General features: G+C 41.3%; 1 protein-coding gene across 7 annotated transcripts in view; it reads right to left on the bottom strand.

Annotated features, from left to right (window-relative positions):
* The window catches only part of C4H2orf76 (chromosome 4 C2orf76 homolog), a 70,743-nt gene that overhangs the window by 37,220 nt on the left and 8,027 nt on the right, over positions 1–25,496 (bottom strand). For 5 of the 7 annotated variants that reach the window (XM_064484687.1, XM_064484690.1, XM_010979246.3 and 2 more), the window contains exons 2-3: positions 1,772–1,841; positions 428–572 (exon numbers count right to left, since the gene is read on the bottom strand). In XM_064484687.1, the coding sequence (XP_064340757.1) occupies positions 428–560 (133 nt within the window). In that variant the 5' untranslated portion in view covers positions 561–572; positions 1,772–1,841. The remainder of the gene's footprint in view (positions 1–427; positions 573–1,771; positions 1,842–25,496) is intronic. The other 2 variants (XM_064484692.1, XM_064484693.1) reach the window with 1 other exon arrangement.

Here is a 25,496-nt window from a genome sequence, read left to right as displayed (position 1 = left end):
TATATATAAAATAGATAGACAACAAGATCTGATATAGCACAGGGAACTATATTTAGTATCTTTTAATAACCTCTAATGGAAAAAAATCTAGAAAAAAATATGTATATAATATTATGAATATGAATTACTTTGCTGTACACCTGAAACTAACACAACACTGTAGATCAACTACACTTCAATTTTAAAAAAGTGGGGGAAGGGAAGCTAAACATGATGATGACAATGTGTCAGGAGGCCACACACATTGCTAAACAAGCATTGGGGAGATACTGCCTGTTGCCACGGCCCCAAGCCAAGCTAGCCTCGCACCTGGCTCAGAATACAGATTGATATCTTTCAAAGTATTTTTAAAAGATGACTATCCCTGTTATAGTCAACTATTTTTTTCAAAATACTAGTAAAACAAAATGACTGAGATGTCTCATACCTTGCTTTAGAAATACTATAAATTCCTTTACAGTTTGGTCCAAATGAACTCTGTGATATACTACAGGCTTGAAGTTGCGGTGCTCAAATGAACGAATGAGGCGAACTGTAATGGTCACTTCTTCGGAAGCCATGTGAAGAAACTCCTGTGGCAAGGGACACGAGGACAGTCTAAGTAACGTCAACTCATAATTATCTCCAAGCCTGCACTTCCACCGTCAGCTCCCTGGCACCCAGCCCGTCTCTCCCGCGCTGCGCAGTTACCGACAGAATCCCCGGACCCAAGCCAGATCCGGGGCAACCACAAGGGGCCCAAGGTCCCTCCAAGCTACCCACAGAGATCCTGGATGGCTTTATCACAGCCACGGATGTTCTGACTGGCAGAAAACTCACAGGGCACCGAAGAACAACATGACAACACAGAGGTGTGGGTTGTGCGTGTATGAGGAGAAGTGGGGTTGGTTTTTACTAAACAGACACGTGGCAAATCCGTGATTGCTCCGGTCTGCTGCACCAGCGACCTCCTCATTTGGCCCTGGGATGAGGTACACTTACATTAGCATCAATCATCAGGTCCCATTTTAATCTCACAAATGCTGCCAGGTTTCAGGGTTGATTTAATCATATGCCATGGTACTATCCAACTTCTACACTATCGCCGCTTAATTTCAATGTTTATTTCATCCTAAAACTATGTACTAGCCCTATCTGCCAGATACGAATGTTATCAGATTTCATTTTATCACCAAGCCATGAGGTATTCTTAAGGATGAGGAAAGACTCAGAGATTGCACTAATTGCCCAAGGTTATATAGCTGATAAACGATGGGGCCAGGAGTCAAGCACCAATTTAATTCCAAATTCTGTACGTGCTCTATTATTAGAAAAATCACCCCAAATTATCTCTCCCCCCAAAATCTGCAAGGTTGACAATGTTTTAAAAATACAGTTATGGTATATTTCTATCGAGTAGCAACTGCTTTCAACTTGCATACAACTTTCAGCCATAAATGTCTCACACTTTTTCCAAGTACTAGAAAAAAAAATCTGTAATGCTAATAAACATAAGAAAAGATGTCCAACCTTCCAGTAATCAGAGAAATTCAAAATAACTTTTGAATTTTCAAAATAATTTTGAATAAATTCAAAATTCAAAATAAGTGAGATATATTACTCATCAAATTGACAAACAAAAAAGTCTGGCAATACCTAGTGTTGGCAAGGGTGTAAAACAATGAGAATTTAATCAGTTAGGGTGGGCATCCAAACGGGTTCTATTTTTGGAGGCAATGTGGCAAAATTTAGTAAAAGTGGCAAAATTTAGTAAAACTGAAGAGTCACACACCTTTCAATGCAGCAATTTCATTCATAGGGAGGTACTCTAGGGAATCAGTCACATTTGTGCCCAAGGAGAACTGCAAAAGAATGTTAACAGTAACATTGCTTGTTAATTGCAAAAAAACTGGATACAACAAAATGTCCATCAACAAGAGAATAATCATGGCATTCTCATACAACGAAATAGTTCAAGCAGTAAAAATGAATGGACTTGAACTATGCACATCAACATAGATGAATCTCAGAAACACTGGTGAATGGAAAGCAGGCAAGCTGCAAAAGCATCAGAGGACACTATCATTTATACAGAGTTCAAAAACACAGCCTTTGTTATGTTTAAAGGAGGCAAAGAAAAGATTATGCAGTTAGGGAGAAGTCACACAGGCACTTCAACTATACTGGTTGCATTTTGCATCTTAAGTAGGATGGTAGGTACAGGGATAGTATACAGTTACTATTCTTTGTGCTTTTTACTGTCTCTGGTATATCTCATAATATACACAAATAAGCCACACTAATTTGTTCTAGAAAGCCTCTCTAAATCGTAGAATGCTTACACAAATATTTTACTACGTTTGACAAAATATATAGCATATTATATATGAAAAGCAAAGGTTCAAGCTACTTTAATGCATAAAATTATTTGTAGTTACAATTAGCATACTGTTTATAATTAAGTGGTTCTTCAGGAATGGAAAATAACATTTTCCCTCTAAAATAAGCAAGGACTCATCTTATAATCTTGTTTTGTGGCTAATGAGCTTAAATTAAATCTTTTGATAATTCCAATATTAGCTACCACCCTATTTGTTATTAAATCCAGTTTCACAGAGCTCCCCCAAAATTCTACCTAGATCTTAGAATCTACCAAATAAGGACAGTTAAGCAGACATCTACAAAATTACGATTTAAAATATACTGGAGTACTTAAATAAAGACTCTCTCTTGAGAAAGGGATATATAAAAGATTCCACATTTTAGAGGCAGTGTTAACAGGTTTGTGAAAATTATGACCAACTTCTTCCTCCTCTCACCTAGCCGTCCAAAAAGCAAAGAAGTCCTCCAAAACACACCACACACATATCCCCACAGATGCTGGTAAGCCTGCTAATGGAGCCCAAGTTCCCAAAGAGTTTGGAGCTGGACAGATCTAACTTAATTATGGACCCTACCTCTTGGCCCCAACACACATTGTTGAATCTCAATAAACAGCAGCTGCTTTTTTTTCTTTCTTTTTAAAAATTCTTTGGGGGGGGGGCTGGGTTTACTTATTTGTTTGTTTACTTAATGGAGGCACTGGGGATTGAACCCAGGACCTCGTGCATGCTAAGCATGTGCTCTACCACTGAGCTATACCCTCCCCCCAAACAGTAGCTGTTTTTATCAATAATCTACTTGGGATGAAGTAAGTTTGGGCATAAAGATAGCTCATGTACACAGCAGATAAAGATACTAGACTCCCAGCTGCAATGAAGTAAATGATATAAACAGTCCAACAAAGGAGGCCAGGCAGGTTGGCACAGGCATGCCTTATGAAACTTTTATAACTGTAGGTTTGTTTTTTCCACTTAATAAAACGTTGCCCATATGTTATACTTAAATAGTTAAAGTTTTCCATTTAAAACTCCAATTCTGTGTTAATATCTAATTTTGGTCAACAATGTGTTGTCATCTTCATCAGAAATTTATTATAATTTATACTTAGTAACTAAACAATAATAGCTACCATCAGAATGAAACCATTGTCTAATTTGCCTCAAGGACTGTGAGAAATACAGCTTATTCAGAGAGGCAGACCTGCTGAAGAGACAGCTTAGAAAGCCAATATAACAGATTATAAATGTGACATTTTCCCAGAAGGAATGACCTACTTAAAAAACTAATCTGATCAAGTTTAAAAGGCATTCCTCAAATGAAGGGACAGAGAAACCAAAAGCAATAAATTTAGGGGTAAATTAATTTTTTAAAATTCAAAGATATGAAAAAAGATTTGCATAAATGAAATGATAGACTATGTTCTTAACTATGAAGGCTCAAAGTTGTAAAGAAATCAATTCTTTCTAAAGTAATCTTTAAATTGATTAAAATTCCAATCAAAATCAAAAAGGGTGGTCTGGATTTGTCACAAATATTTCTATAATCTACCTGGAAGAATATACTTGTGACCTCAGCAAAGCCATAAAAGAAGCAAAAAGAGACCAGTGGTGCCAATTATTAAAACATATTACAAAACAACAAACATGTAATAGTAATACATGAATAAGCTTGTATGATTTTCATATATTTACAAAATCCAAATACAAAAATGTTAAAGGGCAATCAAGCTATAGTCATTTAAGCTGTGACACTGAAGATGATAAAATCAGTAGAATACAACAGAAAACTCAAGAAATTGACTCAAGATTTGAGAATTTAGTATAAACGTAGCCTTTCACATTTGGGAGGAAAAGTTTATTTAATCAATGGCACTGAGAAAACGGGTCAGACATTTGGAAAAAGATGATGTTGGATAATAAACAAAATAAACCATATGTGGAAGAAATATTTAAACCTAACTGTAAAATCATAAGGAGGCACTGAAAAAATGGGTACAAATTTTTATTATCTTAAGGTAGGAAAGACATTTCTGAGCAAATAAAAATCAGCAACAATCAAGGAAAAGGTTGACAGGTACGACAACCAAAAAAATGTAAGAAAAGACCAAAATCCTAACAGAAACATGGGTAGAGGCAATTGGCTAAATTTTTAAGAAGCCAATAACATGAAAAGATGATCAACTTTACCAGTAAGCAAAGAACTGAAAATAAAAACAGTAAAACATCAATTTGCCATCATATTGGTAAGATTTCTAAAGATTAAAAACTGGCCACAGTATTAGCAGGGATCTAGAAAATAAAGATTTTTATATACTATTGCTAAGAACGTAAAATGATACACCCTTTCTGGAGAGAAGTAGGGTAATCTATATCAAAATTTTAAGTTTGCCTACCCTTTGATATGGCAATTTCTCTTATACTAATTCACCTGGAGAATATCACATCAAATATGTTTAAAATCCATGAGTTTATAATGATACTTTTTAAAAAGCCAATTACTCACTCTGGAAACTAACAGGGCACTTGTTTTCCTGAAAACTGGCTTACCAAGGTGAGGGGGAGGGTGCACTGAAATGAGAAAAATAATCAAATTCTCATACAGACTATATTTCAAGGTTACCAAATAGCTGATGAAGAAGGTCCGTTCTAGTAGAATTACAGCAAAAAAAAAAAAAAAAAAAAAAAAAAACACTCAATGATAGGATTTAAAGATCATGATTAATATACCTATCAGGATGGCAAAAACAGTGATAACACCAAATGTTGGTGGAGTTGACAGAGAAATGAGATCTCTCATTCACTGCTGGTGGGGATGCAAAATGGTACCGCCCCTCTGGAAAAGTAGATGGCAGTTTCTTACAAAACTAAACATGTGCTTATGAAACGACCCAGCAAATGCACTCTTGGGCATTTATTCCAGCAAAATGAAACTTATGTTCACACAAAAACCTATATATGAATGCTCACAGCATATTTATGGGTAATACCCCAAAACTGGAAATAACCCAAATGTCCTTCAACACATGAATGGTTAAACCAACTGTGGTATATCTGTATCATGACACATTGAGTATTAAAACCGAATAAACTATTGATACATATAACAATTTTGATGGATCTTAAGTGAATTCAGCTGAAAGAAAGAAGCCAGTCTCAGAAGGCTGCATGCTGTGTAGTTCCACTTGTATGTCATTCTTGCAACAACAAACTTGTAGAGACAGAACAGATTCATGTTGCTGAAGTTAGTGGGGAGGGAAGGAGGTGGCAGTGGCTATAGAAGATAGCCTGAGAGATCCCTGTGATGGGAATTTTCTGATTCTTGATGGTGGTGTTATCCTCGTTTATCTAAACATGTGATAAAATTGCCTAAAACTAAATACACGTGCATACGTATACACAGAAGATGTAACTAGTGAAATCTAAATACATTCCCAGGATTGTCAGCATCGATCCCCTGGATGTGAAATTAGACCACACTCAAGCAAGATGGTACCCTCGGGAGAACTGGGTGAAGGGCAAAGGATTGCTCTGTATTATTTTTCACAAACGCATGTGAATCCACAATTATCTCAAAATAAAAAGCTGCTAAAACCCATCATTTTGAAAAACCTAATGAAAGAATGAATGTAAGCAGTGATTACAAAGGGGTGCCAAAACCAAAAATGAGGTAAAAGATTGATGGGAAACTTTAGAATGGATACTTCCGGAGCAGACAACACTGGAACTTAATGATCAAACGTAACAAATGAATCAAGCCTCCAGGCCTACTTCCCACTTTGTGGGCCATGACGGTGTCTGGAAGAAGGTGTTAAAAGACACCAAAAGAGGCCGTCAGCCAAGTTCAGACTGTGGAAAATTCTACTGAATAAATGACTTGGTTTCTTCAACAGATAATTAGCATGAAACATACAGAAGGGGAGGAAAGTTATAAATTAAGAGAGATTTAAAGGGATCTATCAACCAATGTTTACACCTTACATGGATCCTAATTTGCATATTAGATGATGTTAGGAATTAATATTAGTTCTCTTTACCTAATATTGTTATGTTTTTTAGTCTTTACTTTAAAAGACTGAGGTAGATAGGTGAAATATGATGCTTTCAAATACCCTGACAGAGTAAAAACAATTCTGGGCATTTAGATTAAAAAAAAAAAAAAGGTAGAACATTGGTAACTGCTGAAGCTGAGTGTATGTGGGACCTGATCACACTATTCAACATTTTATCTGCTTGAAATTTTTCATAATAAAAACATTTTAAGAGAAGATAAGCACACAAAGATGTACATTCAAGGAAGTTTTTTTTTTTTTTTTTTTTCATTGAAGTGCTTGTAACAGTTAACGAAAATCAGAGTTCATCTAAATGCTCATCGATGAAGACCTGGTAAAGCAAATTATGTCACACCATAAAATAAAATCCCCTGCAGCCATTAAAGGGTGAAATGGATCCATGGATACCAACTTTAAAAAGTGGCTATGACAGATCAGTAAATGAAGAAACAAGTTAGAAAACCACGGGCGTATGGTACCTTCATAAGTATAGAGAGATGTCCAGGACATTTACCAAAATGTTGACAAATGTTATTGCTGAACGGCAGAAATCCAAGAGACTGCTATGTGTTTGACATATTTTTAATATTGCCTGATGTTTTAATAATGATGATGTGTTTTGAAATTAAGCTAATTTTCCTGTATACTTACTTTTGCACTTTTCTGATGGATGTGTTATACATCAACCAAAAGCTATTTTTTAAAACTAAACTATTTCCATTTCCTTTAAGAAAAAAAAGAGTTAACTGAACAAAAGCAAACAGCACAGAACTTATCAAATACTGTAAAGGACAGAAAGGGTGAGAAACTTAGTCATACAACTGATGTGTATTGAGGGACACCAGCTAAATCTAAAAAGTATTCAGCAGTCAGAGGCAATAGAAGCAGATCACATGCCCAGGACAGGTCCACACTTGCCTAAGGTGGCACAAAAGGCCTTCCAGACTCGCCCCTCCCTGCCCTCCAGATGGTATTTGTCATCACCCCAGCAGCAACGACATCCCACAGCTTCCCACACACACCCGGCTGTCTCCAAGCCCTGGCCCTACCTTTCCAGCCCAGCTTTTCTCCAGACTCCCTCTGCCTCTTTGTCTGACCATGCAGGCATCCTTCAAAACTCAGCCTGGGACCATCCACTCGAGGACAGCCTCACAATCAGCTCCTCTCTGCCCCAGCTCTGCTAAAGGCCCCTCTGTCTGCCCACAGCACCTGACGATGCCACACCACGGTCATCTGTCTGTGGTTTATTTTTGTAAACCCAGCAACGTGTGTCAGGAGGCACATCAGAGCCCCCATCCATGTCGGGATAAAATGGAGGGGCTAAGGAACACCTGAATTCCTCCTTTTCCTAAGGACACACTGATACATCAGTCCTACACTACAGCCATAGTATGAAGGGTCTATGAGCTTTTCCCGGGCTCATGAAAATGTCTAAGACCTGAAGAAAGACCTTATTGCTCCAGAATACAAAAATTTTCAAAAACCAGAATTAACATTTGACTACCTACAACACGTAACATTTCAACAGTAACTCAACTCTATTTATAATTATATATGTTAGATTTAATATAGGTACTTTTTTTTTTTTACGATGTAGGGTGGGGATTTGAAAAGTAACAGTGCCCAGGGCTTAGGAAGGTCTTTAAACTTCCCTGCCTTAAAAACCTGTTCTGGCTGGTACCTTCCCCAGCTGGTTTGGGATAATAAGGAAAACCCATATCCAAAGCAAAGCAAAACTCTTAAAAACAAAGCAACAAACAAAGCAAACATGAAACCCGACGAGGAACCCCCTCACATGGAGCTCCCAGGTCCTGGACAGGTAACCACTGCATCATCAGAACCAAGAAGGGATGCAGCCCAGCATGCTCCCCTCCTGCACCAGCCTTCCACGTCTGGTTGGGGCTGCTTTTCATGGCCCAGGCTCCAGCAGCGTGAACAGGAAAGGGGGAAATTCAGTACGGACAGGTCAGGGAAAGCCAAGGCAAGCTGCCAGTCAGATTCCCTAACAGCTCAACTGCTCTCATTCCAGAGCTGGCCCCTCTCCCCATGGCAAAGTTCTGAGCGGAAGAACTGTAAGGCAGCTGGGGTGGCTCCCGAGGTGAGCGAGGAGCCCAGCGCCCAGCATCAGGCTAAGCACAAGCACAAGACATGCATACACATGCGATACTGGACTGGTGATCTCTATCACTACAAAAAGCAAGCAGAAACTAACTACAATCAGTCTGGTTAGTCGCAGTGGGTACCGTCTATGGAGGTCTCCAACACTGAATTTATGAACTCTGCACCCCACTGCTCCTGGGGAAAGACAGGGTCAGGTTCTGGGGAGCCTCTGGTTCCTCTGGTCACATTTTCATCAACCAGTCAGTACATAACCTTGTTTTATGGGTATTTATTTTAAAGATACCTTATTTACTATACACTGTTGATTCATTAACATGGAGCTCACAGCCAACAGCATTGCAAATCATGCCTGAACAAAGTTTACAACTAACACACGTTGACACCTAGTATTTTCTCAGTAACGCACGCACAGCCCTCTTGCACTTGGGAACACGAGACAGCACTTCAGCACTACGTGTGGGGGCCGTATGAAACAGCGACATCCCCAACAAGCGCAAAACCATGAAAAGCATGGCACTCAACAGAGCACAAGCCCAAACAGCTGTTTATGAGCTGGAACAAGAAGGCGGCAGGTTGTCCTGTTTGCCCTCAGCTGGGAATGTGAACATGGTCAACTACAACATGTCAGCACTCTGCGTGCATTGGGAAGGACCAAGAGAGTGCCTGAGTATTGCTTTTGGGGTTACAAATAAATTTCAGTGAGAAGGCGAATTTCACAAATACACAATCTGTGAATAATGAGGATTGTCTGTATTACCAAAAAAAATAATAATGAAGTACATGTGCCTTCCAATATTTGAAGAAAGCATGCTCTTGACCTTTTTGGAAGAGAATGGAAGAGAATCCAAGATGACCTTAAGAGTTAGAAGCTTTAAGAGTAAAAAGCACTCAACACTTGCACGGTTAGCGTGAAGACGACTCTAACCACCAGGCGGAAGAGTGCGTTGGCCTTCCCTCCTGCAACAGGCTGGTTTCAGAGAAGTATGTGACTTGAAATTTAGCAGCCGAAGGTGAATCATTTTGAAAAACGAAAAGACTTTCTAAAGTTATATATACTCCCTAAGTTTAAATATTATAAGACCAAAATTGTCACATATCAAGTTTGCTTTAAACCTTGTCTTATCCATATGACAAAGGTACAGTTTTCAAGAAAGTAACGTTCTAACCACACACAAAAAGCGTATACATATATTATGCTAAAAGTTTAATTTTCCTCTAGATTTAGGAATTAGTATTACAGGGCAAAGAGTCCATTTGCCTTCTTTTTGAAACAAATCAATAAAAAGAAGATTGAAAAATACAGTTTAATGTTCTTTTATGTGAGGGAACTAAACTGGCATAGATGAGCGTGTAGAAAAGTGGAAAAAAGAAGAGTTCTGTTAAGATGAAAATTACTCAATATGCAAATGATTTGGACTTAATGATTCTGTAATAAACATATGTACTAATAAATATCATCCAAATACGTCATTTTACCCCCCCCAAAGTTGTATACAGCCGGGGGGGGGGAACTACATTTTGATTATTCTTCTTAAAAATACAGAGTACCTAGCACACTGCTAAGTAGGTGAATGAGAAATGTTCGCTTTTTAAAGAGAATATAACCTTGGCAAATTAATAACTTTATATAACATGTCAATTTAACTAAACCTCATAAGAAGGACAAATTATAATCAAGTCACTTTTAAGATTTTGCCTAAAATGTTAATTCCATATCTATTCTGGCCTACCTCAAAAGCATAATTATTTTTAAACTCCTATAGTTGGAGAGTAAAATTTTAGTCTAAAACTAGATCTTGGTAACAATGAAATACCAAAAGCTGGTCATTATAATAAAAAGCTAAACAGTTAACAGGAATGTGCTTTAAATTTTTTCAAAAGCATAATTTTTAAAATATGAAGCTAAGTACACTTTTTTTTGAGTAGGACCCTGTGAGAATTAAATAAACATCTGAAAACCGCTTGGCCTTTTTCTTCTAAATGTTTTGTTGTATAATTCAAACTAAAGCACTATTTTAATAGAAAAAATCCATTTATTCATCTTTCACTGACATAAAACTTTTGAGAAAGATTTTTAATGTATTAACTTATTAAAGATTTTAAAGTCTTTGACCGCAACCATTTTTTTGCATAGGTTAGAAAAAATAAAGTCTCATACCTTAGATGTTTAGGATAACACAGGAGGTGCAAAATAAATTAGTTACATCAGACGACTACACAAGTGCTTCTCCGTGCTGTAATTGATTTACTGCAAAATGACATTAGCAGCTGATCTTCCCTAAGGGTCACAGTCAATTCTAATAAACAAACCTTTGATTGCTGTTCACCCTGGGTACACCAGCCACTGACAAATCAACACCTGCAATTCCACAGACCTTCAATTTGGGGCAAGTACACAAAACCATAATTTGTTTTCTCTGCCCAAGGCAGGTGAGACTCTCAGAAAGTCAAACTATTCTGGGCAGTTGAGTTTTCCAAGGGGCTTGAGACTTAATCATTTGGAAAGACTCTCCCACACACTTTCCTTCCTGTTTTAAACAAGGAACACTGAATGTAAATTCAGTTTTTCTTGACTCACAACCATCAGTGAGGATGCTAATCCCTGGAGAGCACGCAGGAGATGACTCTCCGTGGCTCGCTCCCAATTCTGCACGTCTTGTGAGCAGAGCCACTGGCTGCTCTAGCTCTGAACTATCTTTTCAAGGATGTGTGCACAGCCAACAGCCCAGGAAGACAGAGATATCTCCCTCCAAGACATAAGGTAGGTTTGTTTGTGGTCCAGTATAATAAAAAGAATGTTCCCCTCTGGGCTAAAGTTGGGCAAGTATGCTTACAGCCCTGTATAAAATATTTGGATTACCTAAACTCAGGGTTCTACAGCTGCAGACTTATGAGGCAAGAGGAAGTGACACAAACAGGAAGCTCCTAATATAGCCCTTTGTCTCAGACCCAGGAATCCCACATCTTCTGCCTACGTCCAGTAAACTGTGACAGGCTGACTTGTCAGCTTCCAAGGGGAATAAAAATCTCAAGACTCTTCATGGTTCTCAATTGTTGGTGACAAGGATGGGATGCTGGTAAAGGCATGGCTTTCTGAAACAGAAAAGACCAAGGTACCAGGGGTTTAGGGCATTTAAGAAGATTCCCTGGAATCCAGTGGAAAATGTTCTTGTCCAAGTGGTGTGTGTGGGGCAGTAAGGGTTGTTAATCTCTAGAGGATGACCAGCAAAAGGAGGACTGAAACAAACTGCCCAATGGTCCTTTGGTTGCTGCTCACTCTCCTAGGGGTGGGAGTTACCGCAGCCATGAGGCACCAGCTCCATGGCCCCACATGAGAGGCAATCTGGCCGTGGCTATTGCTTAGAGTCCCGAGAGCTGAAACAAATTACGGCAGCAATGAGGATCTAGAGCTTTGGGTGACTGAAAAGTTCACTAAGCTGAAACATGAATAGCCACCGGGGCCATTTGAAACTAAAAAGAAGTGTGCCCTGCTTACTGATATAGAGCTGCTCTGCCCCTCTGTACCCCGATCCCTCCCCTCGCCCTCTACCCTGACAGCTGCTTTAAAGAAGATGATTCGGGGCAGGCTGAGGTCTGTCTGTCTCCAAGAGGGACTTAAGGCCTTATGCATCCAAGTATGCCTCGAACTTCAGGAAAAGGAGGGACTCAAACTTTTGTGCTGTGGATGCAGGCACCCAAGTCATCGTCCTACCTGGCCCTGTGCAGATTCAGCTAATGGGGTCTGGACAGGATTCACAGTGGGGGAGGAGATGGGGTCAGGCCAATTCAAAATGTTGTTTCTACCTCTGATCGTATAAATGACGTATTATACATCTTCATACTTCCCTGTCTATTGCCAGAGGGGATTGTCCCCCATCAGGAAGAGCTATAGGTAGAGGCATGCTAATGGGAGAGGATCCCCTGCCATTTGTCATCAGTGGGTGAGTCAGGATATCATACAACTGCCCTACCTACAGATGTTCAAAGTGTTCAATAAATAAAAGATGTCCTGTTGGTTGGCAAGCCAGAAACCTGTCTCAATGGTCCTGACTGTGCCGTTATCACGCCTCTGGCAGCCAAGTCCAGGGATCTGCTCACCAAGTAAAGCTTCTTGGGATTACCTGGGTGGAGTCACAAGGCCCAGTCCCTTTGGCCATCAAGAAAGAATAGCTGGGGAGAGGGTAAAAGCTCAGTGTAGAGCGCACGCTTAGCACACAGAAGGTACAACGCAGGCCTGCAACCAATGCGACGGAGCTGCTTCAGGGCCAGTGCACAGAGAACTGCTACTGCCTGTCTAGCTCTCCCTGCTTTCTTTGACACACTACTGTAATGAATTACCTACGTCCCTAAATAGAGGACCTAGGGAACTCTTTTGCATTTAAAATAACTGTCCCTAATTGTTCTCACTTCCTCACTATTAGGTTTGGTGAGGGAAGTCACTAAAAAGTATGATCTCTTGGTGGGGGAGGGTATCATGCTTAGCATGCATGAGGTCCTGGGTTCAATCCCTAGTACCTCCATTTAAAAAAAAGCCTAATCACCACCACTCCCCCCAAAAAACAATGGTTGTCTCAGCCTCCCACTGCCAAAAAGGAACTGAGCACCTCGTTGGACTCTGGGTACCAGAGGCTGTGTGACTGGGGTGGCTCTGTAATGGGTCAGCGTGGCCAGACTGAGCTATAGTTCCCAGAATGTCCTTTCTGGCAAGCTTCTGGTTACTCTGGGCCATAACAGATTCTCTCCTGAGAGAGGAAGAAGGGGGCAGTGACCATTCTATAGCATAAACATTTTGCAAATGTAATTAAAATCTGTAATCAGTGGAGCTTAATCAAAAGGGAACTTTCCTGGGTGGATTTTAGGACTCAGGCATCCCTGGGCCCAGAGACTCCAAACCACAGTGGGGTCTGTGCATGCTCTCCCTTCCCCTGGGTCCTCCATCCTCACCGCTGCCTGGGACCACGAGCTTCGGCTGGTGTATGTTGGGTCCAGCCTACTCCTCACAGGCCCTTCCTGACCACTGGCCTCCGAAGTTCCAACCTGCTTAGCGACTGCCCAAGATGTGTATGATTCCAGTCAGCTGACTCCAGTCACACCACTGTGAACCCTGAAATGAACCTGGGCCATGTGTTTGCTTTTCCATACTATCCGCCATCTGACAATACAATATCTTTTATCACAAGCACAGAGGTACTAAAAGTCCAGGGATTCGGCTGTAGGGGAGTAAATCTTACCACGCCAAAATGTCTCTGGCACACATACGGATTATTTCGAGCTGGAAATAACCAAGGCCCAAGACTCAGGAAAAAACTTTGACCTTCCCCCTAATACCTAAAAAAAATTTAGATAGGCAGCCTGTTTTAGGAACAGAGCTACCGCCAGAGATAACTGTGAAGAGTATGGGCTGGGTGATCTGGGGGGGTCAGGGCCTAGAGATCAGAGTGCACTCTGTATCCCACCATCCCCACCTGGCCCAGCAAATATTTATTTCCCAAACGTTTGCTTTTCCAATTTCATGTGAATTGCCTTCCTCTCCACTCTGAAGTCCAAAACCACTACCTCCAACATCCTCTTTTGTATTTAGCTGAAGATGATATTTAAGGTGAGGGCTTCGGCCATGCTGATGAGTTGTTCAGTTTTTCTGGGTCTCTCCCATGCCTACACATTAAATTTGTGTTGGGTTTTCTCCTGTTAATCTGTCTCATGTCAATTTAATGCTTAGGCCATCCAGAAGAAGCTAGCAGATGAGAGGAGAATTTCTTCCTCAACACAGTGGACCTTCCACACTCCCTACCATCCACAGCCATCTGGTACTGACTGTTAAGTGTCGAAACTGCCTCCTAAAAACTCATCTGAAAAAAAATTTCTCACTCAAGCGTTGAAACTGCCTCCCAAAAACTCACCTGAAAAAGATTTCTCACTCTACCTCCCACACCTTCCCCTGGAACACACAACTTAGTACAGCGGCCTGTTCACTGAATGTGGCTGTCCCCAGAAAGGGGTCACCCTCTCTCAGCTGTGTCCTGCGTAATGACCAGGACAAAGAGGAAGTGGAGGAGGGAAGGGGCAGTTATGCAGACCAACGTGAAATCCCAGGATTCCATGTATAACACTTCTTTCCCCTACAGGACCCCCTAGCCAGCCCGACTGGTATGTCCTCCACGTGGCAAAGTGGCCAAAAGGGGGTTTAGGGGATTTGAACGTCATTCTGGTTCAGTGACTTATATTCTCTTGTTGGACTGATGACGCCCTAGATCACATCCCAGGAGTGCACCACAGGCCAAAGCAAGGGACATAATGGGTCTCTGTTATAAGTTTTTTAAAAACTCCCTTCAGGGAACAGGAGTTAATTAGAAAAAAAGCTGAAGTTTTAGCTACTGGAATGGGACACAAAAATTTGTGGAGGTGGAGGGAGGGAAAAAAATCTCACCATCTCAAGAAAAACCCACTTAGACCCTAGAAAAAAGGGGTGGGAAGGCTCATTCATGAACAATCTTTTATCTTTCAGAACTGCCCTGGAGCAGTTCTCCTGAAGCAAACCCCCTGACAAGGTTCCCCCAAACTGATATAAGCACCTGAAATTTAACTGATCCCTGAATCCGCCATCCCTGACAGATGGCTCTGACCACAATATTATCACCATTAGCAACAACAGAAACATCTATCCCAGTGCCTCTCCCTCGCATATAAAACACCTGTCAGCACCTCCAGACGTCTTCTCCACCCAACCCCCGCGGCCACTGCTGAGCATCCCATGTTATGGACAAATGACGCTGGTAGCCTAGGCAAACAAGGCAGGTCGGACGGACTGCCCTCAGGCGGTCCCTCTGAACACAAGGTCAGAATGCACAAATGTGAACCTGAATAAAAACCCCAACGCCTACTAGCCAGCCACGGGTCACCCTGGAGGCCCTGACAACCTGTGTCTTCTCAACCATGTGGGTTCCAGCTGTAAACTGTAAAGAAATTTCTTTCCAGAGACACCACAATCATGTGGGTGTGTGCGTATGTGGGTATAAACCAGTACTGACTTGCCTCCCTCCCAAAAAACACTGTTAATTGTGTCTTAGATCTGCGACATCTCAGAAGACACCCTGAGCCAGCTCTCAGATGACCAACGACCAGATCAATGGTGGCGATCTCTCCAAAACTATCCTTACTCAGGAGAGCTTCCAGGAAGATTATTTAACTATATTAAGTGCACCCTATGGCCAGTTTTTCCCATAATGAGTCATCCAATGAGAAGACATGGTATGCAATCTGTCCCCAACTTTAGCTAAAGTGGTAAGTGTCACCACCTCGCTCTGCAGGTCAGTGGTCAACTCACTGGCCAGTGTCATTGTCGGTGACAGTCTCCAGGCTCCCTCCTTGTGTCCAGGGTGGAGCCAGTGCCAAGGCTGATACAAGCTGCTGCACCTGGACTGACGCCTCCGACCGAGTGGGAAGAGCAAGAGAGAAACTTAAAGAGAAAGACCCCCGGTTTTCTAAGGCCCGTGGCTGGTTTCTGGGATTTGTTCAGGACCCTGGGCACACGGCTGAGGTAAATACTGCAGAATGGCCTCGTCCTGCTGCTTGAAGTCTTAACTGAGAGTAGCCCTAATTAAACGCTGTCTGAGCACAGAGAGCAAACTTATGGTTACCAGGGGGCAAAGGGCGTAGAAACGGATAAATCGGGAGTTTGAACTCTGCACGTATCAGGGAGTGTTGGAAATGTCAGCTATCTTGATTGTGGTGGTGGTTTCATGGGTGTACACATCTATCGAAATTCATCAAATTGTACATCTGAAACATATGTAGTTTACTATACAGAAATTATACAATAAAGCTGTTTAAAAAAATTTTTTTAATGTTGTCTGAGAGTTGATTGAGTCCTAGTCCCTGTCAGTCAGATTAACCAGAGCGGCTGGGAGAGTTGCACACGCAGAGGAAAATTCACCAGAATATGGGGTAGAAATGAGGAGTGGCTCTAGCGGGAAACAGTTTTCCAAGAGTCTCTGAATGTCTGCGTATCTTATGAGCAGAGACACTGGCGGCCTTGGTTCTGGACTATCTTTTTCCAGGATGTCTGTATAGCCCGCGGCCTTGGAAGGCAGTGCCTGCCCCTAGCAGAGGGCCGGTGTGTTTACCCTCCAAAATAATAAAGACAGAGCTGCCGGCACATGCCTCATCCAATTCCTCACCTCCTGCTGTTGCTTCGATCCATTCTAAACAAGACCTGGCATTCACCCCTTAGTTAAAACAGCAGGAGGGCCGAGCCGCTGCACAGGTGATGTCCTTATCCTCCCATCACTGTGATGTCAGCAAAAGACCATATTCCACTTCTTAGAAGCACTGGACACGCTCGAAGGACTTGTTCATCCTTCACCCCTGGGAACCACTCTCTCCAGCAGTCCCTTACTGCACTGCTCCTTTTCTAGACCTTTTTCAGGCTCCTCTCCTCCTTGAGACCTGGAATGTTCGCACTCCTCCAGACTCAGTACTACCCCTCCTCTCTTCTCTCCTGTGCTCTCCCTGATGACTTCTTCCTTCCCCTTCCCACCTATGTCTTTCACTGTCATCCGTATTCTGCCCAATCTCTCAGACACATTTCCAGCCCAAACTTACCTGTTAGAGTGGCTACTTAACTTCTCCACTTAGATATCACCAGGCTGAACCTGGTGATATGTAAACAGATATCCCAAACTGAACCTGGCAGTGTAAATCTGAGCCTTCCCCCAACCCAGATTTCCCATCTCAGTCCATTAGACAACCATCCACTGAATTACTCGAGCCAGCAGCAAAGGAATTCCTCCTTTCTGTACCCTCTAGCAAGCCCATCAGCCAATCTTCTCAGCTCTCTCCCCAAAATGTATCTTGAATTTCCCCCATTTCTCTCCATCTGCATTACTGCTACTCTAATCCAAGCCTCCACTGACACTGTCTCTCCTGGAATAATGGAAAAGCTTCTCAAATAGGGGTGGGAAGGGATAAATTGGGAGTTTGAGATTTGCAAATCTTAACTACTATATATAAAAAATAGATAAACAACAAGTTTCTTCTGTATAGCACAGGGTACTATATTCAATATCTTGTAGTAACCTATAATGAAGAAATACCAAAACCAATATATGTATATGTATGACTGAAACATTATGCTGTATACCAGAAATTGACACACTGTAGTTTCTTTAAAAAGAAAAAAAAATGCTTCCCAAATGGTCTTCCCACTACCAGTCTGGTCCCCTCAATCCACGTGGCATATAGCAATAGGAGTGAGCTTCTAAAAATACAAATCTGAGGACAACTCTCCCCTGCTTAAGCTTCTTCAAAGGCTCCCCAGAGCCCCTAAAGTAAAGGAGTGAACTCATCATCATGGCCAGCCAGTCCCTGCATGATTTGGCCCCTGGCCAGAACTATCTCCCCCTGGCCACCATGTAAGAGTGGCACTGGCCCTCTTTCAATTCTTCCAATACATCAATCTATTTCTGGACTTTACACAGGTAACTTGAAACATTCTTGCTTTTTCTAATACTGGACCCTCCCTATCCTTCTGTTCTCAGTAAATGTCACCTCCCTGGAAGGCCCCTTCCTGACTGGCGCAGCCCCGTCCCCGCCCCTACTATGAGACAATAACAAATGAGGGGAAGGACTGTGTCTTTAATACCAACTGGTTTACTTCTGCTTTTTAGATGAGTGCTGCAGTGTGTGGTATTGTGTCCCCCTAAAAAGATATGTGAAGTCCTAACCCTGACCCACTGCCTCAGAATGTGACCTCACTTGTAAATACAGTTGCTGAAGATGTAATTAGTTAAGGCGAAGTCACACTGGAGGAGTGTGGGCCTCAGATCCCATACGACCAGTGTCCTTACAAGAAGAGGGCCTTGTGAAGACAGACACCAAGGAGACGCCCTGTGAAGATGGAGGGCTGAAGAGATGCACAGACAAGCCAAGGCATGCCTGGGGCTGCCACGAGCTAGGAGAGGGGCCCGGACAGATTCTCCCTCACAGCCCTCAGAAGGACTCAACCCTGCTCACTGATTTTGGACTCCTAGCCTCCAGAGCTGTGGGACAATCCATTTCTGTTGTTTTAAGTCCCTAATTTGTGACACTTTGTTATAGCAACCCTAAGAGACTAATACAATAGCCAGATTGCAAAGACATATATACAAGTGAAAGGTGTTTTTAAAGAGGGAGGGGAGGGTAAAGGGGGCATGAATGATAGTTTTAATATTATCTTTGTTCACACTAAAACTTTCCTCTTTGAAAGTAACCTAATTATCAAAATATGGACTACAGTTACACTGACGCCTCACTACCACAGCAATATTGTCATTTATAGGAAAAAAATGTATTTGGTCTTCATCCAGAGTTCCTAGCTCACAGCTCCCAAAACCCTTGGGATTTCCTCAACAGTGGGATGATATTTGCTCTCTTGTCCTCGGTTCCTGAAAATGCTTCAAGGAAGGTGACTTTTGGGATCCCACCCAAAGGTGGGGGCTGCTTGTCAGGAGAACAAACTTTCAGCCCCATCCCCTGACCTCCAAGGAGAGGCAAGGGGTGGATGTGGAGTCAATCGCCATTGGCCAGGGATTTAGTCAGTCATGACTACGTAATGAAGCCTCCATTAAAACCCCAAAGGACAACTTTTTGTCCTTTTCAGAGAGTTTCCATGTTGGGAAACCAGACTGCTTCCACATCCCCCCAAGCTTGGCCCCCCCGCCATGAGGACAGAAGCCCCTGGTTCAGGACCTCAACTTGTGTATCTCTTCATCTGACTCGTGTCATATACTTTAATATCCTTTTACAATAAATCAATAACTGAGTGAGTAAACAGGTTTTCCTGAGTTCTGTGCGCCCTTCTAACAAACTAATCAAACCCCAAGGGGGAGTCATGGGAATCTCTGATTCACAGCCAGTCGATCAGAAGCACAGGTTACAACCCCGCCTTACAATCGATCGGCAGCCTGAACTGGAGGGGGTCGTCGGCACTGCCAATCTGTAGCTGGTCAGAAGCATAGGTAACAATCTGCACCTGGTCTCTAAAGTGGACGGTGGTCTTGTGACACTGAGCCCCTTGTCTGTGGAGTCTGATTCCATCTTTGGGTAGATAGTGTCAGAACTGAGTTGAATTTTCAGGTACCGTGATGGTGTTCAAGAATTGCTTGTTGGCGTGGGGACGCCTCCAAACACACACACACACACAGACACTGGATTTGGGTACAGGAGTTCGAGTCAACAAAGCCAAATAAACAACCAACCATATAAATGTCTATTATTATACTAATCCATATTAAATGGCATTGCAAATGGTTCCTGAAAAATTATAGTGGAGTCAATGAAGAAAGGCCACAGACTCCTCAGTCTCAACTCTATCACCTTATAATAAGGATTGGACCAAGTTATTTGACCTTTAATTTTGTTCTGAGTTTGCTTCAAGGTTTCTGCTTTAATAAACTGCATTAATGACGGTAATGATATCTACTCAGTATGTGTCTCAAACATTGTACTAAATGCTTTAGAAACATTATCAATAATCCTCAATAAATTATCAGCGAAGCAGGTGCAATTGTCCCCATTTTACAGATGATGAAACAAAGGATGCATGTGTTAAGAATAACACTGCTAACTCAGTAGCAGAGCCAAGACTGGAACACACGTCTTTTGACATCTATCAAGAGCTACCTATTATATTACAAGAATAATGTATTTGGCACTCTGATAAAGAACACTGCAGCAACATCCTCAGTACTTTTAGACACAATCAGGAAGTACTGTTTACAAAAATCAGTTCTAAACCTACTTTTGGTATCATCCATCCCAAGAAGAATGTTTTTTAAAATAAACTTGTTTCTAAGGTAATTGTAATTATAAGGTAATACATCATTCTAAGCACTAGCTAAAATTGGACGTGGCCTTACTGAAACTCATTTTTAATGTCAAACCTATAATATCTGACCTCTTGGCTTCCTTTTTTTTAGTTGAAGTATAGTTGCTATACAATATTATATAACTTACAGGTGTACAACATAGTGATTCACAATTTTTAAAGGTTACACTCCATTTATAGTTATGATAAAATATTGACTATACTCTCCTACCACTTGGCTTAAGAAGAAAAGCAGCCTCACTACTGCAGAATAGAAAAAAGAAGTAAGAATGAAAAGAAATGAGGATAGTTTAAGAGAACTCTGGGATAACTGAAGCGCACTAATATTCGCATTATAGGGCTCCCAAAAAGAGAACAGACAGAGAAAGGACCTGAGAAAATTTTTGGAGAGATATCACTGAAAACTTCCCCAACTTGGGAAAGGAAACAGTCACCCAAGTCCTGGAAGCACAGAGAGTACCACACAGGATCAACCCAAAGAGGAACACACCAAGGCACATGGTCATCAAATTGACAACAATTAAGGATAAGGAGAATATATTAAAATTAGCAAAAGAAAAGCAACAAATAACATACAAGGGGACTCCCATAAGGTTACCAGCTGATTTTTCAGCGGAAACTCTACAGGCCAGAAGGAAGTGGCACGGTATCTTTAAAGTGATGAAAGGGGGAAACTTACAACCAAGAATGCTCTATTCAACAAGGCTCTCATTCAGACTTGATGGAGAAATCAAAAGCTTCACAGATAAACAAAAGCTAAAAGATTTCAGCACCACCAAACCAGATTCACAACAAATGTTAAAGGACCTTTTCTAGTCATCAAACTATAAGAGAACAAAAAGAAGATAGAGAAAAAAAGACTTACAAAAGATTGCTTTGGCTGTTTGGGGTCTTTCGTGGTTCCTTATAAATTTTGGAATTGTTTGTTCTAGTTCTATGAGGAATGTCTTGAGTATTTTGACGGGGGTTGCGTTGGATCTGTGGATTGCTTTGGGTAGTGTGGCCATTTTGATAGTGTTGATTCATCCAATCTAAGAGCACAAGAAACCTTTCCATTTCTTTGTGTCATTTCAGTTTTCGGAGTATAGGTAGCCTCCTTGGTTAAGTTTATTTCTAGGTATTTTGATGTTTTTGATGTAATGGAAATGTTTATGCCGGTTATAAAATTCTGGTTTTTGAAGTGAAAAAAAAAAAGTGAATGAAGGACTAAAAATGGCAAAACATCCTTCTTTCTTATGGGTAAGTTGTATTCCATTACTTACACACACACACACACATGTACACAGCATCTTCTTTATCTATTCAATTATTGATGTACACTTAGGATGCTTCCATATCTTGGCAATTATAAATAATGTTGCTGTTAATAGTAGGGTGTATGTATCTTTTTGAATTAATTCTTATTTTGTGGTTGGCTTTATTCCTTTGATAACTATGTAAGTTTAAAAGGCTAAAATTCTAAATGTTATTAGAAACAATGAACAGTACATATACGTAAATTTAAAAATATATGTACAGTAAAAAAAAAAAAGAATGAATGAGCTATCAAGCCATGAAAGACATGGAAGAAACTTAAAAGACATATTACTAAATGAAAGAGCCAGTCTGAAAAGGCTACAAACTGTGTAATTCCAACCAAATGATATTTCAGGAAAGGTACAGCTACAGAAACAATAAAAATGTCATGGTTTCCAGGAGTCTGGGGAGAGGGAGGGAGGGAGGAATGAACAGACGGAGCACAAGGGATTTTTAGGGCAATGAAATTACTCTGTATGATACTGTATCGGTGGCTAGGTGTCATTATGCATTTGTCAAAACCCAAAGAATGTACACCACGAGTGAACCCTAATGTAAACTATGGACTTTAGTTGATAATAATGTGTCCATGTTGGTTCATCGATTGTACCAAATATGCCACACTGAGGGATGTTGAGGTTAGTGGAATATGTATGTGTGGCTATATGGGACTATTTTCTGCTCTATTCTGCTGTGAATCTGAAACCGCCCTAAAAAAAATAGTCTATTAAAAAAAAGAAAGAAAGAAAAGAGAAAAGCAGCCTGCTATTAAATCTGGTAGGGTATAAGCTTCAACCACATGAAACAGCTTTCAAGTGGCCAAAACAGAACCAATGCTCTCCTGAAAAGGACAGAGAACAATGAGTCTTTATTCAACTTTAATTTGCCACAACTTCAGTTACAAATTTAGAATCTAATGTAACTCACAGAGAAAATAATAAACATTTTAAATGGTACTGTCCAACACTTCTGCTTCTGGGAAGATGGAATAGATATGCTTTTCCCTTTACTTCCTGATAAAGTACAGCTTAAAATCCTGGACACTGTCTATAAAACTTAGACAATCAGGGAGGTGGTGGGAGGGCAGCAGACTGGCTGGAGACCTCCAGGCCTGAGGAACAACATGGTGGAGAGGTCCCTGGGTTTTCACATATCTCACACATACAGCTGAAAGTCAGCAACCCAAAAATACCAACAGGTGCAGAAAAGAGAAACTTGAACAAAGCCTGCTGTCTCCAGCCAAAGGACCAGGAAAGGGGCAGCCTAGCAGGACAGAACACTTTTAGACAAATAAGCACTCTATTCCAGCCAGAAACCACATAAAAAAGAACACAGCCCCACCCCAACTAGCAAAGGCAGAGTTAGAGGCTAGACTCCTCCACTTCCCAGGCTTAAATGAGGAGCTCCAACCCTCTGCCAGGGTCATATTAGGGAAGGCCGGGGAGGGAGCTGGACAATAATCAGACTGACTCCCTTGCACCTGGGAGTCAGTGGAGACCTCCAGGGGGGCTGTGACTTCCACCTCCAAAGTAGTAAAAGGCCCCCTCCCCATCCACAGTGGGGCAGTGTGGAGAGTTCAGCTAAGCTACTCCGTGGTATTGCTGCCTCGGCGTACATTCTCTGCTTGGCCTTGTGGCCACAGGGATCTTAAACTGAAACTTGCCCCCTCAGGTAAGCACGTGCCCTAGACAGCAGGGCTTAGAGATACAAGCAAATAGGAGATCCTGATACGACTTCCCCAACAGCCCTTGTGATCACCAGTTCCCCCTGCCTCCCAGGGCCCTCCCCTTAGACACCCTTAGATAACACCCCCATGGAGCTTACCAGATCCCTGCACTTTCGGTTTGAGCTGATCAATCTATAGTCTTAGCCCAGGAACCCCACAGACCCTAATTAAGACGTGTGCCCTGGGTCCTATTGCTCCCTCTCTGCGCTTAGGCTTGACCTCCCCATGTGACCCCCTCGAGGAGTGCCATATTCTTCCTCCAGGACCTGTGAGTAGTAATAAACTTCTCTATTTCAATTTCTCCGTGGTCCTCAGTTGGCCACAGTTCAGCATCCACAGTTGGGCTCCACTTGACAAATGTCAATTTAACAAAGCAGATAGGGTCAGAATCAGAACTTTCACCATCATCCATCCTTAATGAGGCCATCCCCACCTCCACCCCAGTGCCTGTTTAAGACACCTGGGGAGCAGTGAGGAGGCAGTCCTACCCCTCCCAAACAGGCAGGTACCCTATAGAGGCCAAGTGGGGAGTCAGAACTCCCACCCCTACCTCAAGTGTCAACAAGGAGGGAATCAGGAACCTGAACTTCTAACCTCCTTTCCCCAGTAGACACAAATCAGCATACCCCTTCCACTGTCAGATGGTGTCAGAGAAAGTCACTAAAAAAGGAGATTTAAATAAGATCCAGAATCTCATGTCTCTGGTTTCAAATGAAAAACACTCAGCATACTGAGAATCAGGAATATTCCAACCTGAATGAAAAAAGACAATCAACTAATGCCAACACCAAGATGACCGAAAACTTAGGACATGACAAATGTTTCAAAGCAGACATCACAAACATGCTCCAGTAAACAATTACAAGTACACCTGAAACAGTGGAAAAATTTAAAAATCTTATAAAAGAAATGGAAGCTATAAAGAACCAAGTGGAAATTTTAGAACTGAAAAATACAATAACTAAAATTTTCAAAACTCAATAAATAGGCTCAACGGTAGAATGGAGAGAACAAAGGAAAGAATTAGCAAACTGGAAGATAAAACCACAGAAATTACCCAATCTGAACAACAGACAAAATAGACTAAAAAAAAAGGCAGCCGAGGGTGGGTGCAATAAACAGAGTCTCAGAACCTGTGGGACTATAATATTCCTATTATCAGAATTCCAAAAAGATTGGGTAAAAGGACAGGGCTAAAACAGTAATGGCTGAAAACTTCCCAAATTTGGTAAAAGGTATAACCATACAGGCTCAACATGTTAAATGAACCCCAAACAGGACAAACCTAAATAAATCCACTCCAAAACACACCATAATCAAATTTTTGAACACTAAAGACAAAGGGAAAATCTTGAAAGTAGCAAAGGGGGAAAAAAGAAAACATTACCTGTAGGGGAAAAAACAATTCAAATTAACAGTGGATTCTCCATCATACGTCATGGAAGCCAAAAGAAAATCGCACAACATTGTTCAAGTGCTTAAAGAACTCTCAAAAGAGAATCTTATGCACAGTGAAAATAGTCTTCAGAAATGAAGGGGAACTCAAGACATTCTCAGACGAAGGAAAATTAAAAGAATTTGTTACCAGCACACCTACCCTAAAAGAATGGATAAAGGCTATCTAACAAAGAAAGTGATAAAGGAACAAACTTTGGACCAACAGGGTAAATCCACCAACAAGATGTAGAAATCCTAACATGTATGAAAAAACCACAAAGCTGTTAAATACGTGAAAGAAAAACTGATAGAGTTGAAAGGAGAAACAGACAAATCCACGATTATATTTGGAGATTTCAACACCCCTTTCTCAACAATTGATACAATAACTAAGAGAAAAGCAACAGGGATACAGAATTCAACAATACCATCAACCATCAGGATGTAATGGATATTTACAGAGCAGTCCACTAACCACAGTAGAATGCACAATCTCTTTTTAAGTGCCCACAAAATATATATCAATAAGACCATATCCTGGGCCAAAGGGGGGGAAAAAAAAAGTTAAACAACTGAAAATATACAGAATGTGTTCTCTGACCTCAATGGAATCAAATTAGAAATCAAAAACAGAATGATAACAG

Source organism: Camelus dromedarius, chromosome 4 (genome assembly GCF_036321535.1).
Source record: "Camelus dromedarius isolate mCamDro1 chromosome 4, mCamDro1.pat, whole genome shotgun sequence".
Classification (NCBI taxonomy): domain Eukaryota; kingdom Metazoa; phylum Chordata; class Mammalia; order Artiodactyla; family Camelidae; genus Camelus; species Camelus dromedarius.
This window is presented reverse-complemented; position numbering and strand designations above follow the sequence as displayed.